Here is a 26,108-nt window from a genome sequence, read left to right on the forward strand (position 1 = left end):
AGTGAAAACTATATACAGTACACAATAACCCTGGTGGCCAGGGTGAGAACTTCAATACATAACACTAAGTATTCCAAATATTTGTGTAAAGGATGATACTGACTGTTCTTTTCATTATTAACATAAAACAACAAAGAAATACCATGTTGAAATTGATTTGTCAGATTTCAAAATGCTACGGAGAACTCTCATTTTCTGGGCCAACTTCTCCCTGAAGGCCACATGCCACACTTTGTGGTACCAATAGGCTGAAGAGGCACCATGAAAATCTCTCTAGGGTTTGACTATAGTTAATGAGGCCATCAGCAAGAGACTAATCAGATGCTGTTCTTTAAGACAGGTGGGGAAATAATTCAATCTGCGATGTTCTCATAAGCACACCATAAAGGTGTCATAAAAGCAAAGATCACCTCTGCCGTAGACTGTGGGGTACAGTGGGGTTAGGAATCTCATAGGTGTGATTGCATAGATAAAGTGCTGGTTTGTACAGATGAGGAATCGAGTCAAAATGGTATGGGCTTGTCTAGGACGTTTTGTTAATCTGGAATTTGAACCTAGACCTCCCAAATCTCCCCAAATAATCATGGGCTTGGAATTGTAGCTCTTTGAGGGGTAAATTACAGCTCCTGGCAGAGGAGCCTAAGATTGAGGGGGCAGTGCACGTTTTGTGTCTGTGTGATGTCATGCGCCATGTTGCATCGTTGGGCGGAGAGAGAACAGTGCGCCTTCCTCTCTTGCCAGTCGTACTGTGGGGCTGGAAGACACCTCCGACCCTAGGAGTTGGTGTGCCAGGTCCCTGCGATTGTTTCAGTTAGTGCTGCTGCTTGAAATAGATGGTGTGTATTGTTGCAGGTGGGACGCGGGTGGCGCTGTGGGTAAAAGCCTCAGTGCCTAGGACTTGTCGATCGAAAGGTCGGCGGTTCGAATCCCCGCAACGGGGTGAGCTCCCGTTGCTCGGTCCCAGCGCCTGCCAACCTAGCAGTTCGAAAGCACCCCCGGGTGCAAGTAGATAAATAGGGACCGCTTATCAGCGGGAAGGTAAACGGCGTTCCGTGTGCTGCACTGGCTCGCCAGATGCAGCTTGTCACGCTGGCCACGTGACCCGGAAGTGTCTGCGGACAGCGCTGGCTCCCGGCCTCTAGAGTGAGATGAGCGCACAACCCTAGAGTCTGGCAAGACTGGCCCGTATGGGCAGGGGTACCTTTACCTTTTATTGTTGCAGGTATTTATGTATAGGTTGGGGGGGGTTGCCCCTCCAGCAGATATCATGCACATGCAGCCCACTACCAAAACCAGCACAATCACTTTTGTGACTTTTGCGATTTGTCCCCACAAAACACTTCATCACAGTTTCTTCCTATCTGTTCAAAGGGCCTTTGCTGCATGATACCAAATGTAAGAATTCACCGATCAATGTATCTATGTACTGGCTCACTGGGAAAATGAAATATACTCAGAGTCGAGAGTGGATTTCATGCTCTTTATTCAGCTCATAGTGGTGAGGAGGAATGAAAGTCCCCTCAAAGTATCTGCTTTATATACATTATTTATACAATGGGCTGCACATGATTGGCTAATTCCGGACTTCTCCTGTAGGCCAATCAGGTTGTGGATTCACTTCCATCTGGAGCCGGATTGGGTGGCTCCTGCAGACCAATCATACTGCTGCATTGTTCTAGGACCAATCAGACTGCTGCATTCTGAATCCTATTGTTCTAGGACCAATCAGACTGCTGCATTTTGGATCCTATTCAACTCAGTACATAACAGAAAACTTCAGAAATTCATACAGACATGTGAGCTCAGCTACTCAGCAGCCCCTCTGCCTGAGTGATAATCCCTGGCATCCTGATACCTGAGTGCCAGACAGGTAGCCATTCCAGAAATAACAAACCCAGATGAAAACAAAAGGGTATGATTAATTTGGCTGGGAAACAGGGACATGTAAATATCTTTTTTGTTACACTTGATGGGTGTTTGGTGGAGGGCAAGGGGAACCATGGGGCAGGGTCCAGGATGCTCAGATTACTGCCACCAGACCTCCCCTTTCATGATGTAACCGTGATGTATTAGTAATGTAGTTTGGGGCGGTGTAACATGGGGATTAGTAGCTAATAAAAGTTTGGGGGCTCTTTTGTTCGGGGCTTCCATCTTGTTCCACCTTGTGGCAGGTGGGAGTCCTGTCACCACAGTCTTCAATAAAGACCAAGCCTACTGGCTGCTGTTTTGCTCTGGTATTCCTGGCTGGTGTCCTTGTTTTTGTCCAAGGGAGCACTCAGATTTCTCCGTTAACAGTATACAGCCATAGAAACAGTAATTTAATCTAGTTGTTTCCAAGACATGAGCGGCAAGGCCTTTAACCGTATTTTTTATTTGATGAACAGATCTGTTTATTCAGCCACGCGAAGGCTGGTGTCTTTTTATCTGGATACAATCAGATTTTAAACTTCAGAAGACTAAATCTAAAGATTGTAGCCTTTAAGGGTGTAGATTTGTAATTTGGCAGGGGTTTTGCTTAGTCTGCCGCCACGTCGCTGCTTTTGTTTAAAGCCATGTATATATCCTGTTTAGATTTGCATAGAACCTGTTGTGGCGCAATTTCTTCATGTCTGGGCTTAATGAAAATATACAGAGCGGGGATCCATTTCAATAAGATGCCAACTGTTTTCAATTCCCCATTTAAGTTTTGGTGACTTGGCTAGGTGGAACATCTCCTACTTGGGGAACATCTCCTACTACAAGAGTCCTTTAGATAAAGGCAAGGGAGCACATGGGCAAGAATAGGTAAAGGTAAAGGTAAAGGGACCCCTGACCATTAGGTCTAGTCATGACTAACTCTGGGGTTGCGGTGCTCATCTCGCTTTATTGGCTGAGGGAGCCGGCGTACAGCTTCCGGGTCATGTGGCCAGCATGACTAAGCCGCTTCTGGCGAACCAGAGCAGCACACGGAAATGCCATTTACCTTCCCGCCGGAGCGGTACCTATTTATCTACTTGCACTTTGACGTGCTTTCAAACTGCTAGGTTGGCAGGAGCAGGGACCGAGCAACGGGAGCTCACCCCGTCGCGGGGATTCAAACCGCCAACCTGATCGGCAAGTCCTAGGCTCTGTGGTTTAACCTACAGCGCCACCCACGTCCCTCTATGGGCAGGAACAAATGACCACAAAAACCATGAAACACCAGAGTGATAGAAATAAATGCTGACACACTGAATAATGGAGAGCTGCAAAAGCGTCAGGTGAGATGTTGCGTTAAAAGCATCACCGAATTAATGTAAATGAATATTAAGGAGAGCTCTGCAGGATCAAATCAATGCCCCCACCCCCTAAATTTCCTCTAAATTTTAGAATTCAGTCTGTTGTAAATAGCTGTTTGGTCAATAGCTAAAAGTGGGTTGGGGGGGGCGTGCTCTAGCAATTATAGTTTTCCTTAAAATGTACTTCAAATTTAGCTGAAAACTGCACTTCCAGAGAGAGACTGACCATGTTCCCTGTTGCCTGACAGGATTATGACATCACCATTGAACAATCCAATATCAGTCTTCAGTGATTCAATTGTTTTTACTCTCCTTCTTGCTTTTAACTTCATAGCTCAGCTGTTACCTGGCAAACCCAAAAATCTTATGACATTCTACGTGCAAGGCAAATGCTCCACCATGGTATCTTTCCCAAAACCCTGCCTGTCAGTGCAGACATTATTGAAATAGATGGTCCGACTCACTATACAGTAATGCAGCTTCCTGTGCGGGTGGCGCTGTGGTCTAAACCACAGAGCCTAGGACTTGCCGATCAGAAGGTCGGTGGTTCGAATCCCCGCGACGGGGTGAGCTCCCTTTGCTCGGTCCCTGCTCCTGCCAACCTAGCAGTTCAAAAGCACGTCAAAGTGCAAGTAGATAAATAGGTACCACTCTGGTGGGAAGGTAAATGATGTTTCTGTGCGCTGCTCTGGTTCGCCAGAAGCGGCTTAGTCATGCTGGCCACATGACCCGGAAGCTGTACGCCGGCTCCCTCGGCCAGTAAAGCGAGATGAGTGCCACAACCCCAGAGTCGTCCGCGACTGGACCTAATGGTCAGGGGTCCCTTTACCTTTACTGTCACTTTCTAGGCCATAGAAATATTGCTTTCACTTTGAGAGCGAAGGGTCTGAGTGCAAGGAGAGGCAGGGGACAATGTGTAGACTGATGTTTTGGAGTCTCCCTTGTTGCAGACAGAAACCCTCTGAGGTGGAGGGCACTGAAGGAGATGGGAGGAGAGCACTGCGAGGATTTAAGCTCCTTTCAAGTGTTAGCTAAATTTTGGGGATGAGAGGGCAATCCTCAGGAAACATATTGAGGTCCAAAAGAGGTTCTAGAGATGTTTGGGGTGGTGTTTGAATTTAGCCAGTGCTTTTCCATGGTTCCCCCCCTCCCCCTAAAATCTGCCCCAGAATCCTGGTTTGGAGACAGGCTGCAGTTGATGGTGGTGGTACGACACTCTGGGCATGCTCTCATGCTCTCTTCTTATCACTGAGACAGACAGATGCCAACAACCACAACCGCTGCACATATTCCAGATTGTCCTGCCAGAGAAAATATATTTTATGACTCTGGTATTTTTTAAAGGAATATTCCCTTAAAGGAACTGAGACAACCAGACAGACTAGAGCAGGGGTAGGCAAACTAAGGCCTGGGGGCTGGATCCGGCCCAATCGCCTTCTCAATCCGGCCCACGGGTGTTCCGGGAATCTGTGTGTTTTTACATGAGTAGAATGTGTGCTTTTATTTCAAATGCATCTCTGGGTTATTTGTGGGGCCTGCCTGGTGTTTTTACATGAGTAGAATGCGTCCTTTTATTTAAAATGCATTTTGGGGTTATTTGTGGGGCATAGGAATTCGCTCATTCCCCTCCCCCCAAAAAATATAGTCCGCCCCCCCCACATGGTCTGAGGGACGGTGGACAGCCCACGGCTGAAAAAGGTTACTGACCCCTGGACTAGAGAGAAACCTTCAGATTAAGGTATTCATTCAAGAACAAAAAGCAATGCTGTGCATTAATACACACAAGGTTTGTTCCTTTTAAAGCTGGGAGCGGGCTTTTGGGTTGCAAAATTAAACTTCAGACTTGCTGCTGAGTCAAGCCGATGTTTATCTACTTGCAGAGGTTTACTGGCCACTGTTGTAGGCATGGCGATAAGGCGAGGCTGCATGCAATTATGACAGTCTTGTGTCCTGTGTGATGTCACAAGCAGGATACGCCTTAAGTCTTGGCAAACAGAGAGACAGTTAGCAGTCAGACCAGAGCTTCATGCTGTCAAGTTGAATCACAGCAACAAGTGATGAAGAAGTTTATTTTAGGTCTATATTAACTTTACCAGAGGACAAATGCCTTGAATGGTTTGTGGTCATTTCTTATGCTATGTTCTGCTGCGGTGGTTTTGTAACTGGATAGCTGTAGGAGCACAAAATGAAACATAAAAATCAACACTTTTTTTCAGGGTTCGAAAGGCGGCATTGCTGTACCCACTTAATTGGGATAGAATAGGTAAAGGTAAAGGGACCCCTGACCATTAGGTCCAGCCATGGCCGACTCTGGGGTTGCGGCGCTCATCTCGCTTTACTGGCCGAGGGAGCTGACGTACAGCTTCCAGGTCATGTGGCCAGCATGATGAAGCCGCTTCTGGCGAACCAGAGCAGCGCACGGAAACGCCATTTACCTTCCCGCTGGAGCGGTACCTGTTTATCTACTTGCACTTTGATGTGCTTTTGAACTGCTAGGTTGGCAGGAGCACGGACTGAGCAACGGGAGCTCACCCCGTCGCGGGGATTTGAACCGCTAACCTTCTGATCGGCAAGTTCTAGGCTCTGTGCTTTAACTCACAGCACCACTGTCAGGTGCAAAAGAGAAGAGGGCTCCTTCATCTTCGATAGTTGCGTTGCGTAGAAAAGGAAATTTCAGCAGCAGCAGCTTTCAATCCCTCTGACGTCTTCTGCACAACTATTGAAGGTTCAGGAGCCCTTTCCTGTTTGGAACCTGACTACTCTACTCGGGAATAAGTTCTACTGAACCCTGTTGGATTTACTAAAGAACACAGAGAGGGAGAGAGGCGCAAGATGATACATGCCTTGGCAAAGCTCTGTTTTACCTGTTCTACCTGGAATGACAGCTGGAAGTCAAGAGTGAACCTACAGAGCCATCTGCTGAGGGAAACTGATACTGCAACAATAGCTTAAAAATGCAAGGCCAATGTTCTCTAGAACCAACCTCTTCCCTGGAAAAAAGATTTTCATTCATTCGTTTAATTATTTGTTTGCTTGTTCATTTCTAGTGCTGAAGGGGAATGGCAGACCCTTCACTGCCTGTGGTAAAGGTAAAGGTAACGGGACCCCTGACCATTAGGTCCAGTCGTGGCTGACTCTGGGTTGCAGCGCTCATCTCACTTTATTGGTCGAGGGAGCTGGCGTACAGCTTCTGGGTCATGTGGCCAGCATGACTAAGCCGCTTCTGGCGAACCACAGCAGCGCATGGAAACACCGTTTACCTTCCTGCCAGAGCAGTACCTACTTATCTACTTGCACTTTGAGGTGCTTTCGAACTGCTAGGTTGGCAGAAGCAGAGACCAAGCAACAGGAGCTCACCCCGTCGCGGGGATTCGAACCGCCAACCTTCTGATCAGCAAGTCCTAGGCTCTGTGGTTTAACCCACAGCGCCACCTACACTTACACCTTTTCTTTCTTTTTTTTGGTGCTGATACGGAAGGGGGGCATGTCTTCTTCACCTTCTTCTTCGCTACAATATATCCATTTATTTCCAATTGTCAATGTCAAAAGGGACTAAAATCTATAAAATTCATAGAAAATCAACATGCCAATTTGCTCAATTTCTCCAGGACTCCATGACACCTCCCCTGTCCTCCATAATCCCTCAAGCAAGGTGTCAAGACCCTAATCCTGTCAAATCACTCTGCCAAGCCTTTCCTCCGGGCAATGCCAGGTGGCAGACTATGCATACATGGACCATTGTCTTCTCATCACTGGTACTCAGGATGTGCTTATCTGCACATATCTCCAGCTGTGCATATCCCCCCCTCCTCCATATGTTAATCCTGTGTAACCCAACCTCTTCTTAATGTATTCATGATGTAACTGGGATGTATTTTGCACTGTATTCTGGGACATGGAGGGAAGTTTCAAAAGTTCATGTCACCCCTTTCTCGCTGTTCAATCTCGCCTTGAACCTGTTGCGCAATAAACTTGGATCTTCTCCTGCTTGCTCCTGTCTCCGGCTGAGCTCATTTTCCTCCGCAGGGACCCACGGACTTAGTCCGACGAGCTGGGTGGCAGAGCAGCCTCGCACTCAGATTTTACCGTAACAGTGCCCAGACACTGATTCTTGTTTTGAAGCAAGCTTGTTTTTCTCCTGCTCTGGAAGGTAAGACCCAAACCAATGGATTCAAGTTACAAGAAAGGAGATTCTTCCTAAACAACAGGAAGAACTGTTATCCGTGGAACAGACTCCCTCAGAAGGCTTTGGGCTCTCCTTCACTGCAGGTGGTGGTGTGTTTTTTGCCAGAGATTGGATGGCCATCTGTCATGGATGCTGTAGTTGAGATTCCTGCATTGCAGAGGGTTGGAATAGATGACCCTTGGGGTCCCTTCCAACTCTACAACCCTTTGGGTTGTTATAACACAACCCAAACAGTCTTACTATAAATTAGACTCTGGCAAGTTTGTTGGGGGGAGGAAATCCATAACTTATAGGGAGTTGTTGTCTGGGCCTTAATCTGTGCTCAGGCCTAATGGGGTTTGCATTGAAGACTGCTTTCACTTTTGGGTTTTAGTCTCGGAGCATGTGTTCTTATTAATTCTTTGCATCTATATGCCACCTTTCTGCCTAGGCACCAAAGGTGCTTTGCAATTTTAAAGTGGTAAGGTGAATGAAATAATATGCTCTTCAGAGAAAGTAAAAAAAAAAGAAAAAGGTAAAGGACCCCTGGACAGTTAGGTCCAGTCAAAGGTGACTATGGGGTTGCGGCGCTCATCTTCTTTCAGGCCGAGGAAGACGGCGTTTGTCCACAGACAGCTTTCTGGGTCATGTGGCCTTCATGACCAAACCCCTTCTGGTGCAACGGGACACTGTGACGGAAGCCAGAGCACATGGAAACGCCAGTTACCTTCCCACCCCAGTGGTACCTATTTATCTGGCATGCTTTCCAACTGCTAGGTTGGCAGGAGCTGGGACAGAGCAATGGGAGCTCACTCCATCGCAGGGATTCGAACCGCTCCCCAAGAGGCTCAGTGATTTAGACCACAGCGCCACCCACGTATGTATGGAGCTAATTTCACTCTAAAGTTAGCACAGTATAGCCTCCAGGGTACACATGCAAATCAGAGGTTGGCTCATTAGGGCAGGGTATTGGTGGTTACAAAAACCACAATAAGTATACCTTCATCATGACCAGCAAAAATGTCAAAAACCTGTGAGCAAGCTTTCTGAGCTGTCCAGAATTCTTCAAACTAGATGATAATGAAACAAGTGGGAAAAGGGATACAAGAACGGGAGACGTGAGGAAGTCGGGAAAATAAGTTAATTGAAGATGAGAAATTAAGAAAGAGGGTATTTTTGTTCTTTTGTCATTATATGTGTTTTTATCTTTTTTTCTTTTTTGTCGTGTTTAATGTTTGTATTTTTGTACTGTATTTTGTGACTTTGTATTCTCCTTGTTTTTGTATTTTTCTTGAATTTTCTTCTATTGTTAAAACTTAATAAAATATTTATTAAAAAAAGATAATGAAACAAGTGGGGTCACAGGATAAAAAAGCTGGGAATGAAATCTGCAGCTTATTAAAATGATCAAATGCAAGAGGAGTTGTGCACAGGAATAAGATTAGCCTCTGCAAAGCGCTAAACAAATTTCAGGTTGCGGCATAGATTGCTGAGTCGAAGGAACAGTAATAGCTACCCCTCTCATTCAAAAAATCTAACAGTTATGGAGTGTGACTTCAAAAACGACCAGACCCATAATGTTTCCTCTCGCTCTATTATTATTATTTCTGAGTGAATGTGCATAAGATTGTGTTTATCACACAGGCCCAGCAAGACTGGTCAACTTTGCCTATGAGCTGAGTGTGTGCCTTACAACACTCTCCTGGATCCAACACACAGCAATTCTGCAGCAGAAATGCTGAAGTAGAAAGGTTTTTGGGTTTTTTTTATACAAAAAATATGTATTAAAAGTTGGAAAACATCTAAAAATAGAAAATTGGAAAACCACTGTGCTATACTGTCCTGTAAACAGATAGCTGTGGGATTCTAGTCTAGTCTCTTTCTGTACCCAGTTCCCAGTTAAGTTTTAAGCGATCCTGAATTTTAAGTACTGTATTAACTTTTACTCACACTTGTAATTCTTTTTATTATTTCCTCATACAAAAATGGGATGAAAATAACAGATAGCAGTATTACAGTGCAATCGTGTACATGTCTACTCAGAAGTAAGCCTCGTTGAGTTCAATGGTATTCACCCTCAGGTAAGGGTGTATAGGGTAAAATCAACTGCAAATTTATAGGAGTACAGTGTAGCTGAAAATAAACTTGGCTTAACTAAATTAAGACAATTAAGGAAAGTACATGACAGTTCTTTACAACAGTCTGTTTATGATCCCTAGATTTATGGCTTTGATTTTAACAGCATCCTCCCCACACCCTCTGTCTCCCATTGTGCAGTTAAACCTGTTTGCATATGGAATGTTAATTTTTAGCCTTTTCTCTTCCTAGTGTGTACTTTGTAGAGACACTTGTTCAGCCCCAGTTCACATTACTCACTATTTGTTTAAGTAGGTGTGTTGTATTCTTGCATTATAGCATTTCCTGAAGTTGATTAGAACTGCCGTTGCCTCTGGTTGGAGTGATTCAGATCCACCCTTTCACTGCTCTTTTAACCTCACTGAATGGGCGGACAGGGCAGATAAAAGGTAAGCACTCCATGCAAGAACAGGAGGCACCCAACTTGAATCCTGAGCTACGTATGGGTTTAGTGAGAACTAAATGCATCTGTTTTCAAGGGGGCATATTTCCTGGGAACTTGCAGTTTTCATAGGCCAACTATGCAGCCACCCAGGGCGCAGACTTCAGAGGGGCACAGTACTGACTTTTGAGCAACACAGTTTTATACAGATTCGTTTTGTTGTTTGATAAGATATAACATTTATATTCTGAATAATTTTATCTTTTTTGAAGTAATGCATTAGAAGTATTTTTAAATGTAATCACAATTCACAAGGTTGTTCCAAACGATCTGTGTGCTGAAACGTTCCTCTTTTGTGTTTGTGAAAGGTAATCAAAAGTTTGTTGCGTTACTCTTGCAATCTAAAATAAATCCAGCATTTTCAAGTTTGGTGCTTTTCATTTTTTTCTACAAGACACCTGTTTTTGAAAATTGAAGTTGGCAATTTTGGGGGGAATGGTGGTGGGGGAAGTAGTTAGCCTTGATTAGGGCGCAAAATAGTCTGGCAGCCGTATTACTTATGAATACAGGCACTGCCAGAAGATGAGCTTGGGATAACTCCGTTGATATCATTGAACGAGACTCTTAACCTCAGGGAGCCTTATTCTTATACGGGGAGGAGAGAGTTAAAGAGCAACTCGGCGACATCCCCGCCCCCTTGCCAACGCACATGTACGTGCAGAAGGGAGGGGCGGGAAAAAAGGAACGTCATATAGCGCAGCTTTCTATTGGTTGAACGGAAACGACTCACGCGCTCATTCGTCCGCGTTAAACAGGCGACGCCGCGGCTTCTTTAAGAGACCCTACGCTCTCGCGACGCCTTTTTACGCCTTAAGGCGCGAGAGCGAGCGTGCGATTGGTCTTGGTCCGGGGAGGGGCGTGGTCTCTCCAGACGCTTCCATTGGCCGGCGGGTGCGCGCGGGGGCGGGGTGGAGGGAGGGCGAGCTGGGCGAGACCATGTTGTGCGTGCGTACGGGGGGGGGCGCGCCTCCGAAAAGGGTCGTTGGCGGCGCCGGCAGCAGCAGCAGCAGCGCCGGCGGGCCCAGGGAGCGGGAATGGCGCGCGGGCGCCCGTGGGCGGGTGAGTAGGAGAGCGGGCGGCGGGAAGGGCGCGCGCGGCGGAGAGGAGCCGGGCCCGGCGCCCTCCCCCCCTCCTTCCCCTCAGCTCCCTTCGCGCCCTCCTTCCCTAGAGGGACCCATAGACGGACCCATCCATGTGGCAGGAATGGGGGGGGCGGCGGAAAGGGCTGGAAGGTCTCAAGCGCCTCGTAGGTGGAGGGGCTCAGCTCGCCCCCGCTGCCATAATTGGGGGGGGGACCTTTGGGGAGAAGTGGGGGGGGGGGCTGGCTTCGGAATGAAAAAAGGAGGGAGGGGGAAACATGCCCCCTGAGCATGTGCCGAGCGCATGTCTCCTCAGAGCGCGCGCAGCAACGCTGGTGGGTGGGTGGCTGGGGGGGGGGGAGAGAGTATATGGTTTTAAAGTGTGTCAGCTGGAAAGCATTTGCTTTTAGAAAGAATTGGGCCGGGTTTTTTTTTGTTTTTCTCCTCAGGAACTGAGCAGAGAGAGGGCTTAAAATACGCTTGCGCGCCAGAGAGGAAAGATTTGTATAAAACTAAACAACAGAAAAGTTAGAGAGTATCTCTCGATAAAATGTTAAAGCGGTGAAAAACTTAATAAACTGGAAGCAGAAATTAAAGCGTCCACCTGCTCACAGAAATAATATTAATAATAATAAAACCAATAATAATATATATAATAATAATACAGTGGTAGCTCGGGTTACATACGCTTCAGGTTACAGACTCTGCTAACCCAGAAATAGTGCTTCAGGTTAAGAACTTTGCTTCAGGATGAGAACAAAAATCGGGCCACGGCAGCAGCGGGAGGCCCCATTAGCTAAAGTGGTGCTTCAGGTTAAGAACGGACCTCCGGAATGAATTAAGTACTTAACCCGAGGTACCACTGCAATAATAATCACTTAAGGGATAATAACATAAATGTCACTTAGGCTTCTCAGCCATGTACCTCAGCTGAGAAGGTCCTCTGTCCGCTTGCTGCCCACCTGCACCTGTTGAAGCAAATTTTAAATACATGGGCATAAGACATAGATGTGGGACATTTTTGAATGCTCAAAAACCAGTTTTGAAAACGCTGTTCTAATTGGCAGAAGCTTTTTGGCACCAATATTTCTGGGTCAAGTGTAATGAAGTGTGATGTCTGTACATTACCGGAAGCAGCCTATTGTTAATTCCCTTTTCAAATCCCACAGAGTTCCTGCCGGTCTAGAAGGGATGGCGTATATGTGCTAGGGAGCAAGATGAAATATTTTGGCATGAACTGCTGTAAAGCTGTGAGAATGCGACAGAGAAATGTTAGAAATCTTTGCACCATTGAAACAGGAATGACTTAATTTTGGGCTCACATATTTTCCAATAGAAAGAAACATTTCTGTCTACATATTCTCCAAATTGCAGTTCCGGTCACACAATCTGGCTTCCTTCAGGCACTGTTTTATACAGGGTTATCAAGAAGTACACGTCATGTAGAGAGTTCAGGTGTACAGAAGCACTGAAGACTGACTGAAAAGCCTATCCATTTCCACACAGCGACATCTATTTTTATTCAATTTTTATTCTTCCCTCTTGGATTTCAGTCTCATCAGATCCATCATGCTCCCTCTTCCCCTGGCTTTAATGGCAGCATTTCCAGTGCCCCCCCCCAAATGATTATGAGAGCATACAGTTTTGCTGTAATTTTAAAAGCAGCCTATTTGTACTGAAAGTTTAGTGCAGATTGTTTGAAATGAATGTGGATTTCCCCTCCTCTCTAAATTTTAGCATAGATCTCATCTATACAAGCCTTGTTCTTTTAGCAGTTATTAATATTAGATCCTTCAGTAACTTGTCTGGAAATTAGATAGGTTTAGAAATAAGAGAGCAGTGCTAGGTAGCATCCCCACACACCCCTTTTGTATTGTACTCATTCATTCTTTTGGAAGAGTTACTTTTGTTCATGGTTGCTGAACCATGGGAGAGAGAATTTTATCTCTTCCTAAACTTAGGAGACTGAGCTATGCTGTTGCAGCCATTTCACCTGTATGGGAAGATGGCATATCTTGTATTATCATCCTGGTGAGTGGTAAAAGTCTGCACAGTTTGAATCTCTTTAATGTGTATGAGATTAACTGAGAACCTGCCCAAAACTGAATATGGTTTTATTTAAAAGAGGGGGGATTTTAGTTGAAAGATGCCACAGAACCAATTCATTATAAAATGCCCTTGGGAGCCCTACAAAAAAATGTGGTGCTTGTACCGTGGTATTCAACTTGAAAAGGTCTAGCAATTTTCCTTTTCCTGTTTCAAACAAGAGATCATTGTTTCCCATTCCTGTACCTCTTAGTTGTCCATTGCATCTTATTTTGCCCTCAGACATTGGTAGTTTAAATGTAATTATCTAACCTTATCAGTTGCCTGTGGTCTGAAGTGTAAGAAATAAGCAAGGCAGTGCTCTAAGGAGTTTACAATCTGAATTTTGCCATTAGTTGTGGTGGGGAAGGAAGAGACTGAGGCAACGGTGAGTACAATGTATGTGGTTTAGTTTACTATGAGTCAATAGAGGCTGAAGACCTTGAAATAGAAAACTCTACTAATTGGGTGAATTAGGCTGGCAAAAGATGACACAATCATATTCCTGCACAGCAGTTGACTGCCAGCTCTTGTCTGCAATGTCTACAAAGATGTTTTGTAGGAAAGCCGTGTAGCCTGTTCTTAGATCGACAAACACTGCAATGTTTCTTCTACAGGTTCATTTTAGAATGACTAATGTCACCACCTCCCTTGGTCTTTGGACACATTGCATATAATTCCTGAAACTGCTGTGTTTCCTCATAGATGCACAAACGTTTTTTCATCTGACTGGCTTAGTTTTCAAATTAAGTGTTAATAAGAAGTAGGAGTACCCTTCAGTCTGTAGAATGACAAGTGGAAGTGTATCTTTGCTTAGTAATAACACTGAGCTGAAAATATCTGTTCAGCTTTGTTCATTTCAAGCTTATGGGTGAGCTCTGGGACAGCACAGCTGCCTAGATCTTTATTCTTATTCTTATTTCAATGCAGCACCCCTTCAGAGATTTCTCTCCAGCTTTCTGTGAACAGTGCTTTGTGTCCAGAACTTAGTTGAAAAATAGAGACAGTCCTGATATTCACACGATTTCCTCCAATGTTGAGCAAAAACATCCTGCCTAACATGCAAATTTCAATCTGAAAACTTAGGGGGAAAACAATTCTACTGTTCTCTAGATTAAGTTGTCTTGCTTATTGTGTGGAAGAGCTCCATTAAACTATGAACAGCTTTGTGGGTTGATGGTGGGGTTTTTTAGTACCCCAAAAATAAAATGCTTGTTCAGTAGTTTAAAAGTTCTATCTCTACAGCTCTCCCAGTGGAGGAGCCTTTGGAGCCAAATAATCTCTCTTGTGTCCTCAAGTCTTTCCTGTTTGCTTTAGTGGCTAAAAGACATTCCCTTGTGTTGTTTGGGAAAGCCTTAATGACCTAGGGATCTTTGACAGTGGGAGGGTAGTATTTCCATAGTTCAGAAACATCCCACACCTTCTTGATTGGGCAGAATGTCCTGGGAATCTAGGCAGCTAAGATCATAGCTTGGATTGTTCAACAAAGTAAAATAGTAATCTTTCACCAGTCTTCCCTAAGTAAATTGGATATCTTGTTTTCCCCCATTTAGAATGCTACATACTTTTCTATTTGCTCCATCCCAAAATGATGGGGAGATTAATTTTCCTCACGCTTTCATATCACTGTGAATTTCTGAATTCTAAAAATCAACAGAAGAATTCATGTGTCATTCAGTTCTCCATATTGCATAGCAAGTAGTGTTCTGGCAAGTTGTTACCTGAAAATCTGAAGAAGTCAACCTTTTAGTAGATGCTGGATTTAAAAACTGGCTGTTTCTGCCGATCACACAGTGCAAGTACTAGAAATCAGTAGCATATGTTCTGCAGGTATAGGAGATCATGCCTAAGGATGTGAAATTCAACTTTCTTTAATAATTCACAGGTGTACCAGAAGCTGCAATGGCAACATTTGGTCAACTGAAGCAAAGATGGTACTTGTACACTGCCTCTCGATTTGCTTTGTGAGAGACTTCCTGTAGCCTTTGGAAGAACACATCAGGAGAGGACTGCTTGTCATCATGAAGTTGAAACAACGGGTGGTGCTTCTGGCAATCCTCCTTGTCATCTTTATTTTTGCCAAGGTTTTCCTCATAGACAACCTGGACACTTCAGCAGCTAACCGTGAGGACCAGCGTGCCTTTCATCGTATGATGGCGAGCCTGCGGGTGGAGCTGGACCCACGACTTGACCACACTCTGCAGTCTCCCTGGGAGATTGCCGCCCAGTGGGTGGTGCCACGAGAAGTGTACCCAGAGGAGACGCCAGAACTGGGGGCAGTGATGCATGCTATGGCTACAAAAAAGATAATCAAAGCAGACGTGGGCTATAAGGGAACCCAGCTGAAGGCGTTGCTCATACTGGAAGGTGGGCAGAAAGTGGTCTTCAAACCCAAGAGGTAAAAAGGTCATACAGTGACTGGATGAAATATATTGAGTGTTCCCCTTGCCCCAACTCCATGACTTGCTTTGGGGTTTCCCAAATAGGGAGAACTGGTTATCATTCCCCAATGGATGGGTAAGGACAGATCAGGGAAATGGATAGCTGATTATTGAACTCTTCACCACAGTGCACGTGTATGGGAAAAGTGGGATTTGAGGTGACCGTGCTAGCGTCACCTTCCCTTTTCCAGCCTCTGATTGGCTATGCTCGATATTCTTCCAGTGTTATGGAGCTATAAGAAGAAGCTGCAAGGAAGTGTCTAGCCTATTGCTGAGAGAATCAGCTCTTGTCTTCCTGGCCTGGGATGTGGACCATACAGCAAGTCCACTGTCAATCAGTAACAGCTCTAGTTAAAAGCTTCCTTGCATGTGTGGCCGTGTGATCAGCTGCAAGGGAGCACGTCTCAAGTAATGTGCCATCTTGATTCAGAAACTCAATCTGCTTGGATTTTGCTTCTGTAGCTTAAAGGGAAAATCTAGCATTATGACCCAGATTGTCTGTCTGCTTGCAATTTTTAGATATGCCAGAGACTATGTGGTAGAAGGAGAGCCGTATGCTGGGTATGACAGACACAATGCAGAGGTGGCAGCCTTTCACCTGGACAGGTATATAAATGTTGAATTAGAATTCACTCTTCTTGGAAATGGATAATAAACCTATAAACACCTTCTTAAACTCTGAATAGAATTTTTGTTTTTAGCTGAAAAATTGTGAGGAAATAATGGTCTCCTGTTCTGTACCTAATTTAGTTATATTGTCATATGAGTGCAACAGGCCGTCATAGTTTTCTTATGTAATTACATTTCTAATGTGAGGTTCAAGCTGTTTCTCTGAGTAGGGCCAAATTGCTGCAAATGAGGCAGGCCTGTGGAAAGTAAACATTGCTTCCAGGTGACTCAGGCATGGAAACTGAAGGTTGAGGTGACTAATGTAGGTATATTCAAGCAAGCAGGTGGTTTTTTTGTGTGTGTTCCTTTAAAGTAGACTGGTAACGTTTGTAGACTTGCTTCTAAGGCTGCACTGAAGCAGTAAAATTTCAGAGCATGTTTTGAGGGCACATGATGCAGCCATTTCTCTGATCAGTGCCTGAATGGAATACCATTTGGGAACCTTAAATATTCCAGCTTGACTTCCGTTATGGATGAAGGGTGGGATACAAATGTACTAAACAAACCTTTGTGGAGGAAAAGTATTATTTTCTGAAGAAAGATCCCTCCCCCCTCTCACATTTTTTTTTTCTAGTCCTCACAAATGTCAAATGAATCCAAGCATTATTTACTTGAGGACTTTATTTAAAGCAGTATTTGGGGGCAGAACACCGTGTACAGCCACTTCAGGCCCGGTCCCAACAGCTAAACAATTTGTTTTGAAGCTCAAACCATTTTTACAGCCTAAGAGCAAATCCACTATTGTTCTTCTCTAACCCTGCTTTTTGTACTGAGCATCACCCACCTGTGACTCTGCGTATGCAATTTTGGAAGTTTCAATGCAGCTGAGACGTTATCGTGAAATTGTCAGTCTCTTTTATAAGTTTTCAATTTGTGGAATTTTCTTCCTTAGATATTTGGGAGGCGACTGGATTATTCCATATTGTCTCACTTCCTTCTTACTTTTCTTCCCCAAACAGAATCTTAGGTTTCCGACGAGCCCCTCTAGTGGTTGGTAGGTTTGTGAATCTCCGCACAGAGATCAAACCTGTTGCCACAGAACAACTGCTAAGTACGTTCTTGACATTAGGTAGGTGACAAAGTATATTTTGTTAAGACCTCTAAAATAAAATTGAAAAAAATCCCAGCAAGGGGCATGTGGAAGTTAATTGCTGTTGGGAAAGCAGGGCTAATGTTCTGCAAGCCCCTTGGGCTCAGTCAGAAGAAGAAGAAGAAGAAGAAGAGTTTGGATTTGATATCCCGCCTTTCACTCCCCTTCAGGAGTCTCAAAGCGGCTAACATTCTCCTTTCCCTTCCTCCCCCACAACAAACACTCTGTGAGGTGAGTGGGGCTGAGAGACTTCACAGAAGTGTGACTGGCCCAAGGTCACCCAGCAGCTGCATGTGGAGGAGCAGAGACGCGAACCCGGTTTCCCAGATTACGTGACTACTGCTCTTAACCACTACACTATACAGATACAGTATTCCTGATTTCTTGTGCTTAGGAGATTGTGAGTGTGCAGCGGGTTTGTGGGTTTCCTTCTCCTCATATATACAAATTCTTCCCCTTCCAGTGTGCATTGATATTAATACCATGATAATGTATTAAAGTTACCTCTGGTTATAAATTCTTGTTTGACAACACTATGATTACTATGAACATTGGTAGAATCTAATACTGCACCTTAGGTAAAGGTAAAGGGACCCCTGACCATTAGGTCCAGTCATGGCCGACTCTGGGTTTGTGCGCTTATATCGCTTTATTGGACGAGGGAGCTGGCGTACAGCTTCCAGGTCATGTGGCCAGCATGACTAAGCCGCTTCTGGCGAACCAGAGCAGCGCACGGAAACGCCGTTTACCTTCCCACCAAGTGGTACCTATTTATCTACTCTCACTTTGACGTACTTTCAAACTGCTAGGTTGGCAGGAATACATACTGCACCTTAGTTGGTGCTAAAAAGAGAAGGGAGCGAGGAACATGGCAGCCTACAGCACACTCCTGGTCTCCTAACCACAGGGGATTGTAAACAGCTTTTTCTGGACTTAATTCACAGATGGTTCAGTGTGAAGGATTCTTATCTGAGAGAATATTCTGTTGAGAAGCAGTCTTCGCCATTTCACTTCTTTCTCTGTTAATTGAGTTAGTAGTGTTCAATGGTAATGTCAACAGATGATTTAGAAGCATCAATTCATTCTAAAAAAAACCCCCTCATTTTAAAAGCAATGAAACTGCTATAACAAGTTTCAGGAGGGGTGTCGCACAATTTGAGATCCCTAGCTTTGTTTATGGAAATATGTCAGAAAAATACATTAATTTACATCAAAGAAAGTATCTGCTTTTTCATTCAGCTGGGCCTTTAGTTAATCATGAGTGGAAAGATGACTTGCTGTTTGCCTGAAGCCTTTTTTCAGCACATTGGGGTGAGGGAGGAGAGAGAAGCGGAGTTTTCTCTTGAGCAAATGAAATGTGTTAATTTTAAAACTTAAAGATTTTAAGGTATCTCCTAGAAGGCTTCTGAAACATCCATAAACATTTTAATACTATTATATCAACTTGACAAGAGATGGGTTTTTGCTTCTGCTTTCTTCTAAGGAAATAATACTTGCTTCTATGGAAAGTGCTACTATTGCCGGGAAACAGAGCCAGCCTGTGCTGAAGGGGACACCATGGAGGGGTCAGTCACGCTATGGCTGCCAGACGTTTGGCCACTTCAGAAGCATCGACACCCATGGGGCAGAACGTACAGGGAAGGCAAGCTGGCCAGGTATAGAGCAAAATACTGTTTTTTTCTTTGCCATGTCTGTTGGTCAGTCCAGGGAATGGGCAATATTTGTAGATGGAAAGGAGGGTATTGGCCAGTTTTCCTGAAACTCTGTTACAGCCAAGGCCCTCAAGAATGGTATATTTTGTATATGGATTATATTGTTAAAGCCCCTAAAGTTATCTGGTGGAGAAAGGATTCTGAGAATGTTGTGCAGTGGATGAAGGATGCTGGAAGTACAGGTTTGAAGGATTTTAAGAAATGATGGGAAGAAACAATCAATTTTTCCCCCTTTGTTTTCTTTCCCAAAGAATAAGTAGAGTTTAAGTTCTTATAACTTAAATTAACTGGGTAGCAGTTGTCTGTGTATATGTGCATAGTGTACAATCTTAATGTTTTGAGACCTGTTTCGTTTGCAACAGTTAGGCTCATTTCTGCATGTGAAGTAAACTGTGTTTACAAGAGCACATTTTGTTGTTCCCTACTAGGCAAAGACAAATCAGCCTTGCCATGTTTGTACATTTTCATTTATAATTCTGTTCCATCCCATTTCAGCATTAATCTGTGGTAATTCTTAATTTGCATTTGAATGTGTGTTTCTTAATGTATTTTCTCTCAAGATAATGCATTTCTAAACCTATTTTACCAAAATACAGTTTAAATATGTTGGGAAATTCAGGAAGTGTGAAAGATGGTGGTTATCCAACTTCCACTTTAGCCTGAAATATGTAAATCAGGTTAGTGTGCATCAGAATTTGCAAAGCTTGAATTTGTCAAGCATCCCTATTCCACATCCCTTTCTCAGACTCCTCTTTCGACTATGATTGGTTTTGTTCATCTTTAGTGATTACATCAGTACTTTAATTTGGATTCCTGATACTCTTGTTTCCATTAAAAATAAATAAATCCACTTCTACCTGCCCCTCGTGCTTGGATTATGGCTGAAAACCATATCAACAGCATCTGCTGTTCACTGTAATGTTACAGATTTCAAGTTCTCCTTTGTGATGTTCTCTCACTTTAATGTTCTCTCTGTAATGTAATGTTCTCTCACTTTCCTTACTGTTTTTCCTCAAATATTACTGCACCTTGCAGAAACAACCAAATATTGGTATGTACTAAGCCTTGGGCAAAATAAGGCAATTTGTCCTCTTTTTGTGAATTTGCCTTGAATTATTAAATGAGAACAGAATTGTTAGAGGGGAAGGTGGATGGAATTAAGAGCCTAGGTTAAAAGAGGAGATATAGTAAGAACCTGTGAGGAAAAGGCAAGCTGGTAATTAAAGGCAATTTTCTCACATGCCATAGTGGGAGAATATTGGCTTGAAAGCTAACTGGACATTCACCAGGTAGGCACTGAGCCAGTTTGGCTAGCTCATCAGTTATATCAGACTCTATTTTTCAGATTATGGAAGTCTCTCTTTAATGCCTCTGACAATGCATGGTTATATTTTAAATGAATCATAAAGCTTTCTCCATGTCTGATTGCAGGTGGGAATATGATGAGAGCTACTGTGATGCTGTAAAGAAGACCTCGCCCTACGACTCAGGCCCACGGCTCCTTGATATCATAGATACAGCCATCTTCGATTATTTGATTGGGAATGCCGATCGACACCATTATGAAAGCTTTCAGGATGATGAAGGGGCCAGTATGCTAATTCTACTTGACAATGCCAAAAGGTGGGAAATGTGTCAACATCTGTGAAATTTCTCCAAGCTAAATGACAGCCATAAGCTTAGGAAAGATTTGCATAAATTACCATTGTGGCTCTGCCTAATTCAGCTTTGTCCAGCCTAGTTCCCTCCAAAGGTTAGGGGCCACATCTCTCACTTTCCCTGACCATTAGCTATGCTGGCTGAGGCTGTTGGGAGTCCAAAATGTATGGAGGGCAACAGGTTGGGCAAGGCTACCCTCATGCTTTTAAGGTAGGGGACCAAAAGTGAAATTTTGTAAGCCTGCTATTACTAATGCATCTGATTCCCTTTAAGTTTGTGGGTTAATTGAAATGTCAGGGACTGCTGAAGTCCTTAACTCTGTGGTGTGGAGTAAGGGTAGAATTTTCCAGCAACTTCACTGGATTTGTATCCATTTGTTTTTCAGCTTTGGGAACCCTGTCTTGGATGAGAGAAGCATTTTAGCACCTCTTTATCAATGCTGCATGTAAGTAAAGGACAAATAAGTTATTGATCTTTTATACTGTATGCACCTTGCAATCCCCGCCCCAAACATCCTGGGAGTGTGCAAGTCTGACAAACCAGTGCTGCCCTCAGTACATTAAGAGAATGGTTAGGATAATGAATAAAAAATGCACATGCTTTGCAGACTCTTACTACAGTGTCTTGATGATCTGCAACTTTTGTTTGAGACTGAGATGCTGGCTGCACATTAAACTTGTCACATCAAAAGAAGCTATTCCTCTGAACCCCTAGGATCAACGAGCTGCTAACGGAGAGATAAGACAGGATGGAGCAGCTCTATGATCTCCCTCCAGCTTTTTCTTCCTGTCACTGAGGGAGTCTTCAGAATTGTTTGCAGCCAGAGCCGGGCTTACATGAAGCTGCTTTTCATGTGACAAGAGTCACATGTTGTCAAGCTCTGTGATTCCATCTGAGCCATCCACATTACATGTAACTTAAGCTTTTGATGAGAGAAGTGAAGAAGTAACTGCAGGGAGGAAAGAGAGGCAAGAAGTGCAGTAATTAGTAGGCTGACTGGGCTCATAGCTTAGGAACTTTAAACAGGCGTGTCTGAGGTTTTTTGGCCGTGGGGGAAATCAATTTCTGAGAAGTGCTTTAGTCTGCAGTATCATTATCATTATTATTTTATTTGTATTCTGCCTTTCCAGAGTTAAAACTATAGACTGCTCACAACATAAAAAGATTTACATAATTAGAAGCCAAAGTAGTAGTAATAAGCAATAAATAAAACGCGCCCAAAAAGTACACAACCAAATTGAACAAATTTCACATAAATATTAAGGTGCAAAAAGAAAGATACAGAAAAATTGTATTCACAATAGCAACAAAGCCCTCTAAACAATACCCTAACCCAAGAGTGCACACAATTCCTAGCTTGCTTTTATTTTTATTTTTATTTTTTTGCATAACCCCCAGTCTGAGCCGCAGCAGGAGAGGCTTGCAGTACAGTTTTAACTTACCACCTCCTTCATGCCCTACACCACTCCTTACTAAATGTCCACATTATGCAATTATGAAATTCAGAATAAAGCTTTCAAATTGAACAACTTTATATAAAATAAATATTTATGTAGATTATTTGCACAACTCATTTTCTGCGTAGGTCTGCTGTATTTATTGCATTGGTATTTTGCCTTTTCTCCAAGGAGGATTTTATCTTCTTGTTCCTATGAGGTTAGGCGGGAAAATAGTGACTGGCCCAAGATCATCCAGTAAGCTTCATGGCTGAACCCAAATTTTCCCATTCCTACCGCCCTCCCCCCCCCCCACTACACACTACTTTGTTTGGAGTGTTTTGTGCAAAATATGAGCAGCTGTGCTTATAGTTCTGTGTTATCATCTTGTGATATGTGCGTGTGGACAGGCCCAAGTAGACTGTGTCCCTCATCCTGAAGTCTGCAGTCAAAACTTAGGTTTGCCATACATTCTTTCATTTCTTTTGCAGTATTCGAGTCTCCACATGGAACAGACTGAACTACCTGAAGAATGGGGTGCTGAAGTCTGCCTTAAAAACTGCCATGTCTCATGATCCTATCTCACCCGTTCTGTCTTCCCCACATATGGATGCCCTGGACCAGCGACTCCTGAATATCTTGGCTACAGTAAAGCAATGTACAGACCAGTTTGGACCAGACATTGTACTGGTAGAAGATAGGATGACACTTTCCCATTTGTAGCTTCAACAGGTGTTGGAGCAGATTTTCTCTCTCTATTTTTAAGAAAACAATACGAAAACAGCACAATTGGATTTGCATGGCTGTGGGCAGGATGGGCTGGAACTGAAATGCCAGACTTCCTGAATTGAAGGAGAAAGCAGCGGCATGATGGTTTTGCTGAAGACAAGGAACTTGCCTTCAGGTAGCCCCACATCATGTTTTGGATGTCCATTGCTGGCAGTGGATGTTACACTGAGAGCACTCCTAGATTTCTTAAATAAGAAATTGGAAGTAGGCATTAAGACAGACTGATTCCAGAGAAGAGCCACAGTCCCCTCATCTAATCCAAATATGGTTTCAAGATTATAGCCCAATTCATAGTTGTAAAGAATGGGCTGCCCGTGCTTCCTTGCTGGCTACCTAAAAAGAGAGCATGAAGACAAGATCAGTTGTTGAAGGGATCCCTTATTGCTTCTCCTGACCCTTATGCATCTCACGCATTTTTGGCTGGAATTTTCTCAAGAGCTCCATGAAGGATTGTGTTATTGTTAGCGGCATTAAGCAAAATCCTTTAATTCCAAAATGCTAAGAAGAGAGACTATTTTAGATTGCTAATTTAAATCTATACTCCATCCACAAGGCTGAAAGGATTCAGGACTGCATGATGCTGCAAAGACTCAACCAGCCATGAAGATCAAAGATTATTGTGCAAACCATTGTTTTGTTACCACACAAGGATTCTTGCCAGTATTCTACTGATACGGAATAAGCCTTGTGGTTTTTTTAAAAGAGCAGATACAATTGAACCAAATAATTATTCTAAAAAGTAGGAATGATTGAGATTCATTGTGTTCTCTCTGTATTGACACCCCTTCATGAGACGAGACCAGTGGGGTTTGTTGCTAAAGTTTGCAGTTAATTTAAAAGATGAATACGACCAGAGACTGAGCAATGGAATATTTTCTGACTGGTGTGTCACTGCTTTTGTAAGTAGTTGCAGGTTCTGTGCCAGACAGTATACTTAACAGTATCCTGTCATTTTTCAGGGCTGAGCTGAACTTAAAAGCATTTCCAGTAGGCCTTTTCCAAGTGGCAGAAAGCTGCTGCTTCTGAACTATCTACTGGCTTTTTGACCATTAGCCTGGAATTGTACAGTGCTTCAGGAAACTTGAGGTGACTTTTTGAATGATAAGCCCAATTTTTCTGGAAATGATACCCATCCACCATATCGGAGAGTAATTTGTAGAAGTTTATCTCATGTGTCAGCTTTGACATGTAGCATTCTTATGCATTATTCAGCAGACTTTATAAGAGACTTAAAGTTCCTGGATTAGATGCCTTGGAAGCCATGTGAAACTAATTTAAAGGCAAGGTCTGACTTTTTCAGTTAGCCTTAGGTTTTTTTTGGCAAAAGCTTCAACTTCCTGCTTCCAGAGTAACAAATGGCAGGGGGATGCATTTTTTTCTTCAAAAGTATTTTAAATCTTTTGTCCTTAGTCCATGTCAGTAACTGTCTGAAGGCAGTTGCCTAAACTGCAACCTGGCCTAAAAAGCAGTGGCAATCCCTATCTGTTGCAAGCTATCTACTTCAACAAAGAGAACATTGGCAAATACAATGGTTTCTGTCAAGCTGGCTCACCTAATCATTTTGAGTTTCTACAGGTGATGTCGATTTCTACCGTGAGGGTCACTGGCTACAAAAATCTTTTTGAAACATGGCATGAAGGTGTGATCAGGTCAGGTACTAAGGTTAAATTCCCTGGACACTTCCAACATCAGCTGTTGCAATTATGTTGTGTGCAGAAAAAAAATGGAGTAGTACAATTAGTGAAGGTAACCTCTTGCAACTTGGATGTCTCCTTATTTATCTTTACACAAGCAGCGGCATACCAGTATGAAATTAAACAACTTTTCAAGCTGATGAAGACTCATTTCTGTGCAACCAGTAACAGAGACAGAATTAGCTTTGAAGCACCAAAATATTTGAAGGAAGCACTACAGTCCTCTATCTTTGCCTGATTTGGCAAGTGCTGTAGAAGAAACCACACATTTGTATTTTGGAATCTGATGAACTGGAAATGTCACTTAAGAGATAAAAAAAGAAACTAATTTATTAAGAAGTTAACTTATTTATGTAGCAGCTGGAGCAGAATGCACACACCTCTTGGACCTGCCAGAAGGTTGCCTTTGGGAGTGCCTGCAAATGGAAACTATTGGAAGAAAAGAACTCAATATAATCTTGATTCTGTTATGTGTTTTCCCAGGTTCAGACTGCATAAATAAGTATTATGTGAATAAATTTTTTAATAAAACTCTGGGTTGGGGTTTTTTGCTTCTCACACCATGCTAGTTTCAATGGCAACTTACCTAGCTCTTTTTAGATAGGAGTTGCCAACATAGGATAGCGTGCAGTCTTGATGTGCTCTTTCGGATGTTGCCTTTTAGTGGTACAGGAGGTATGGCAATGTGACTCCTTCACACACTAGTATTGATCCAATTTCTGCCAGGAGTGGCAGAGGCGCTCTGTAGCTTGAATTAGAAACTGCAGTTTCTGTAGTCAGGATCTACCTTAAAGAGCTAAGAGTGTGCCATGTAGAAAAGACGGTGTGCAACATCAGTGCCTACAGACCTAGTAAGAACTAGAAGTTTTTACCTTTGTACCGCCAGAGCATTCCTTAGGCTTCCTGTGCTTTAGGCTTCAATTACCATCTAAACTACTGCCTCCAGAGACTCAGAGCTGGTGATGGAGTTCCAGTGTTATCAAGTAACACAAGAAGGATTCTTCAGTCGCTACCTTGTACTGTTGGATGGATTCATCAGTTCATGAATTATGTTCAGAGTACTGTCCAACAGTGGCCTGGCTAGAAACTAAATGAAATATGGCAACCAGAAAAAGGGGCATATCTCTTGGTCGTGACTCCCTGTGACCATGCAAATGACAGAATATAATTTTGCAGTCTTGCAAAGTCTGCCTTATGATGCATTCCCTATGCAGACTTTGGCCTGAACTAGTTCTCCATCTTTAGTTGATGATGAGGGTAGGAAGAGTTGCGCTTACATTGCATTTTCTGAAAATGAGTAGAATCAAATGACTGCTAATGGGGAGACATGGCAGATATAGGAAGCTGTCTCAAAAAGTATTGACTTGTCAATAGGCCATATCCTGCTGCAGAGCCAATGCCTGATAGTTTTTTAAAAAGGTTTAGTTTCAGTATAGACTTCTTCCTTGTTGGCT

General features: G+C 43.4%; 1 protein-coding gene and 1 long non-coding RNA gene across 4 annotated transcripts; one reads left to right on the plus strand and one right to left on the minus strand.

Annotated features, from left to right (window-relative positions):
- The first annotated feature begins 9,439 nt into the window (after positions 1–9,439).
- FAM20B (FAM20B glycosaminoglycan xylosylkinase) lies at positions 9,440–25,185 on the plus strand. Of its 3 annotated transcripts, XM_082229140.1 has the most exons (9): positions 9,440–9,503; positions 9,838–9,947; positions 15,050–15,562; positions 16,125–16,211; positions 17,234–17,343; positions 18,848–19,019; positions 20,508–20,699; positions 21,121–21,180; positions 22,663–25,185. In XM_082229140.1, exons 3-9 carry the CDS (start codon positions 15,186–15,188, stop codon positions 22,892–22,894), a joined length of 1,230 nt encoding a protein of 409 aa, XP_082085266.1. In that variant the 5' UTR covers positions 9,440–9,503; positions 9,838–9,947; positions 15,050–15,185; the 3' UTR covers positions 22,895–25,185. The 3 variants fall into 3 exon arrangements, with proteins under 3 accessions (XP_082085266.1, XP_082085265.1, XP_082085267.1); XM_082229139.1 differs by lacking the exons at positions 9,440–9,503; positions 9,838–9,947 and adding an exon at positions 10,921–11,059; XM_082229141.1 differs by lacking the exons at positions 9,440–9,503; positions 9,838–9,947 and adding an exon at positions 11,176–11,246.
- Positions 17,333–18,838, minus strand: LOC309535768. Its single transcript, XR_014221399.1, has 3 exons — positions 18,197–18,838; positions 17,721–17,937; positions 17,333–17,466 (listed from the first exon to the last, which is right to left on the minus strand). It is a non-coding gene; the product is annotated as an uncharacterized lncRNA (long non-coding RNA).
- Positions 25,186–26,108: the final 923 nt, after the last annotated feature.

Source organism: Podarcis vaucheri, assembly GCF_965113315.1.
Source record: "Podarcis vaucheri genome assembly, chromosome: 6".
In the NCBI taxonomy this organism is placed as follows: Eukaryota; Metazoa; Chordata; class Lepidosauria; order Squamata; family Lacertidae; genus Podarcis; species Podarcis vaucheri.

What these genes read in the sequence shown, in the direction of transcription:
- FAM20B (XM_082229140.1), top strand. Translation starts at nt 15,186, where the DNA reads ATGAAGTTGAAACAACGGGTGGTGCTTCTGGCAATCCTCCTTGTCATC. An exon ending in AGGGAAGGCAAGCTGGCCAG is followed by an intron (nt 19,020 to 20,507) that starts GTATAGAGCAAA and finishes GTCTGATTGCAG; the next exon opens with GTGGGAATATGATGAGAGCT. An exon ending in CCTCTTTATCAATGCTGCAT is followed by an intron (nt 21,181 to 22,662) that starts GTAAGTAAAGGA and finishes TTTCTTTTGCAG; the next exon opens with TATTCGAGTCTCCACATGGA.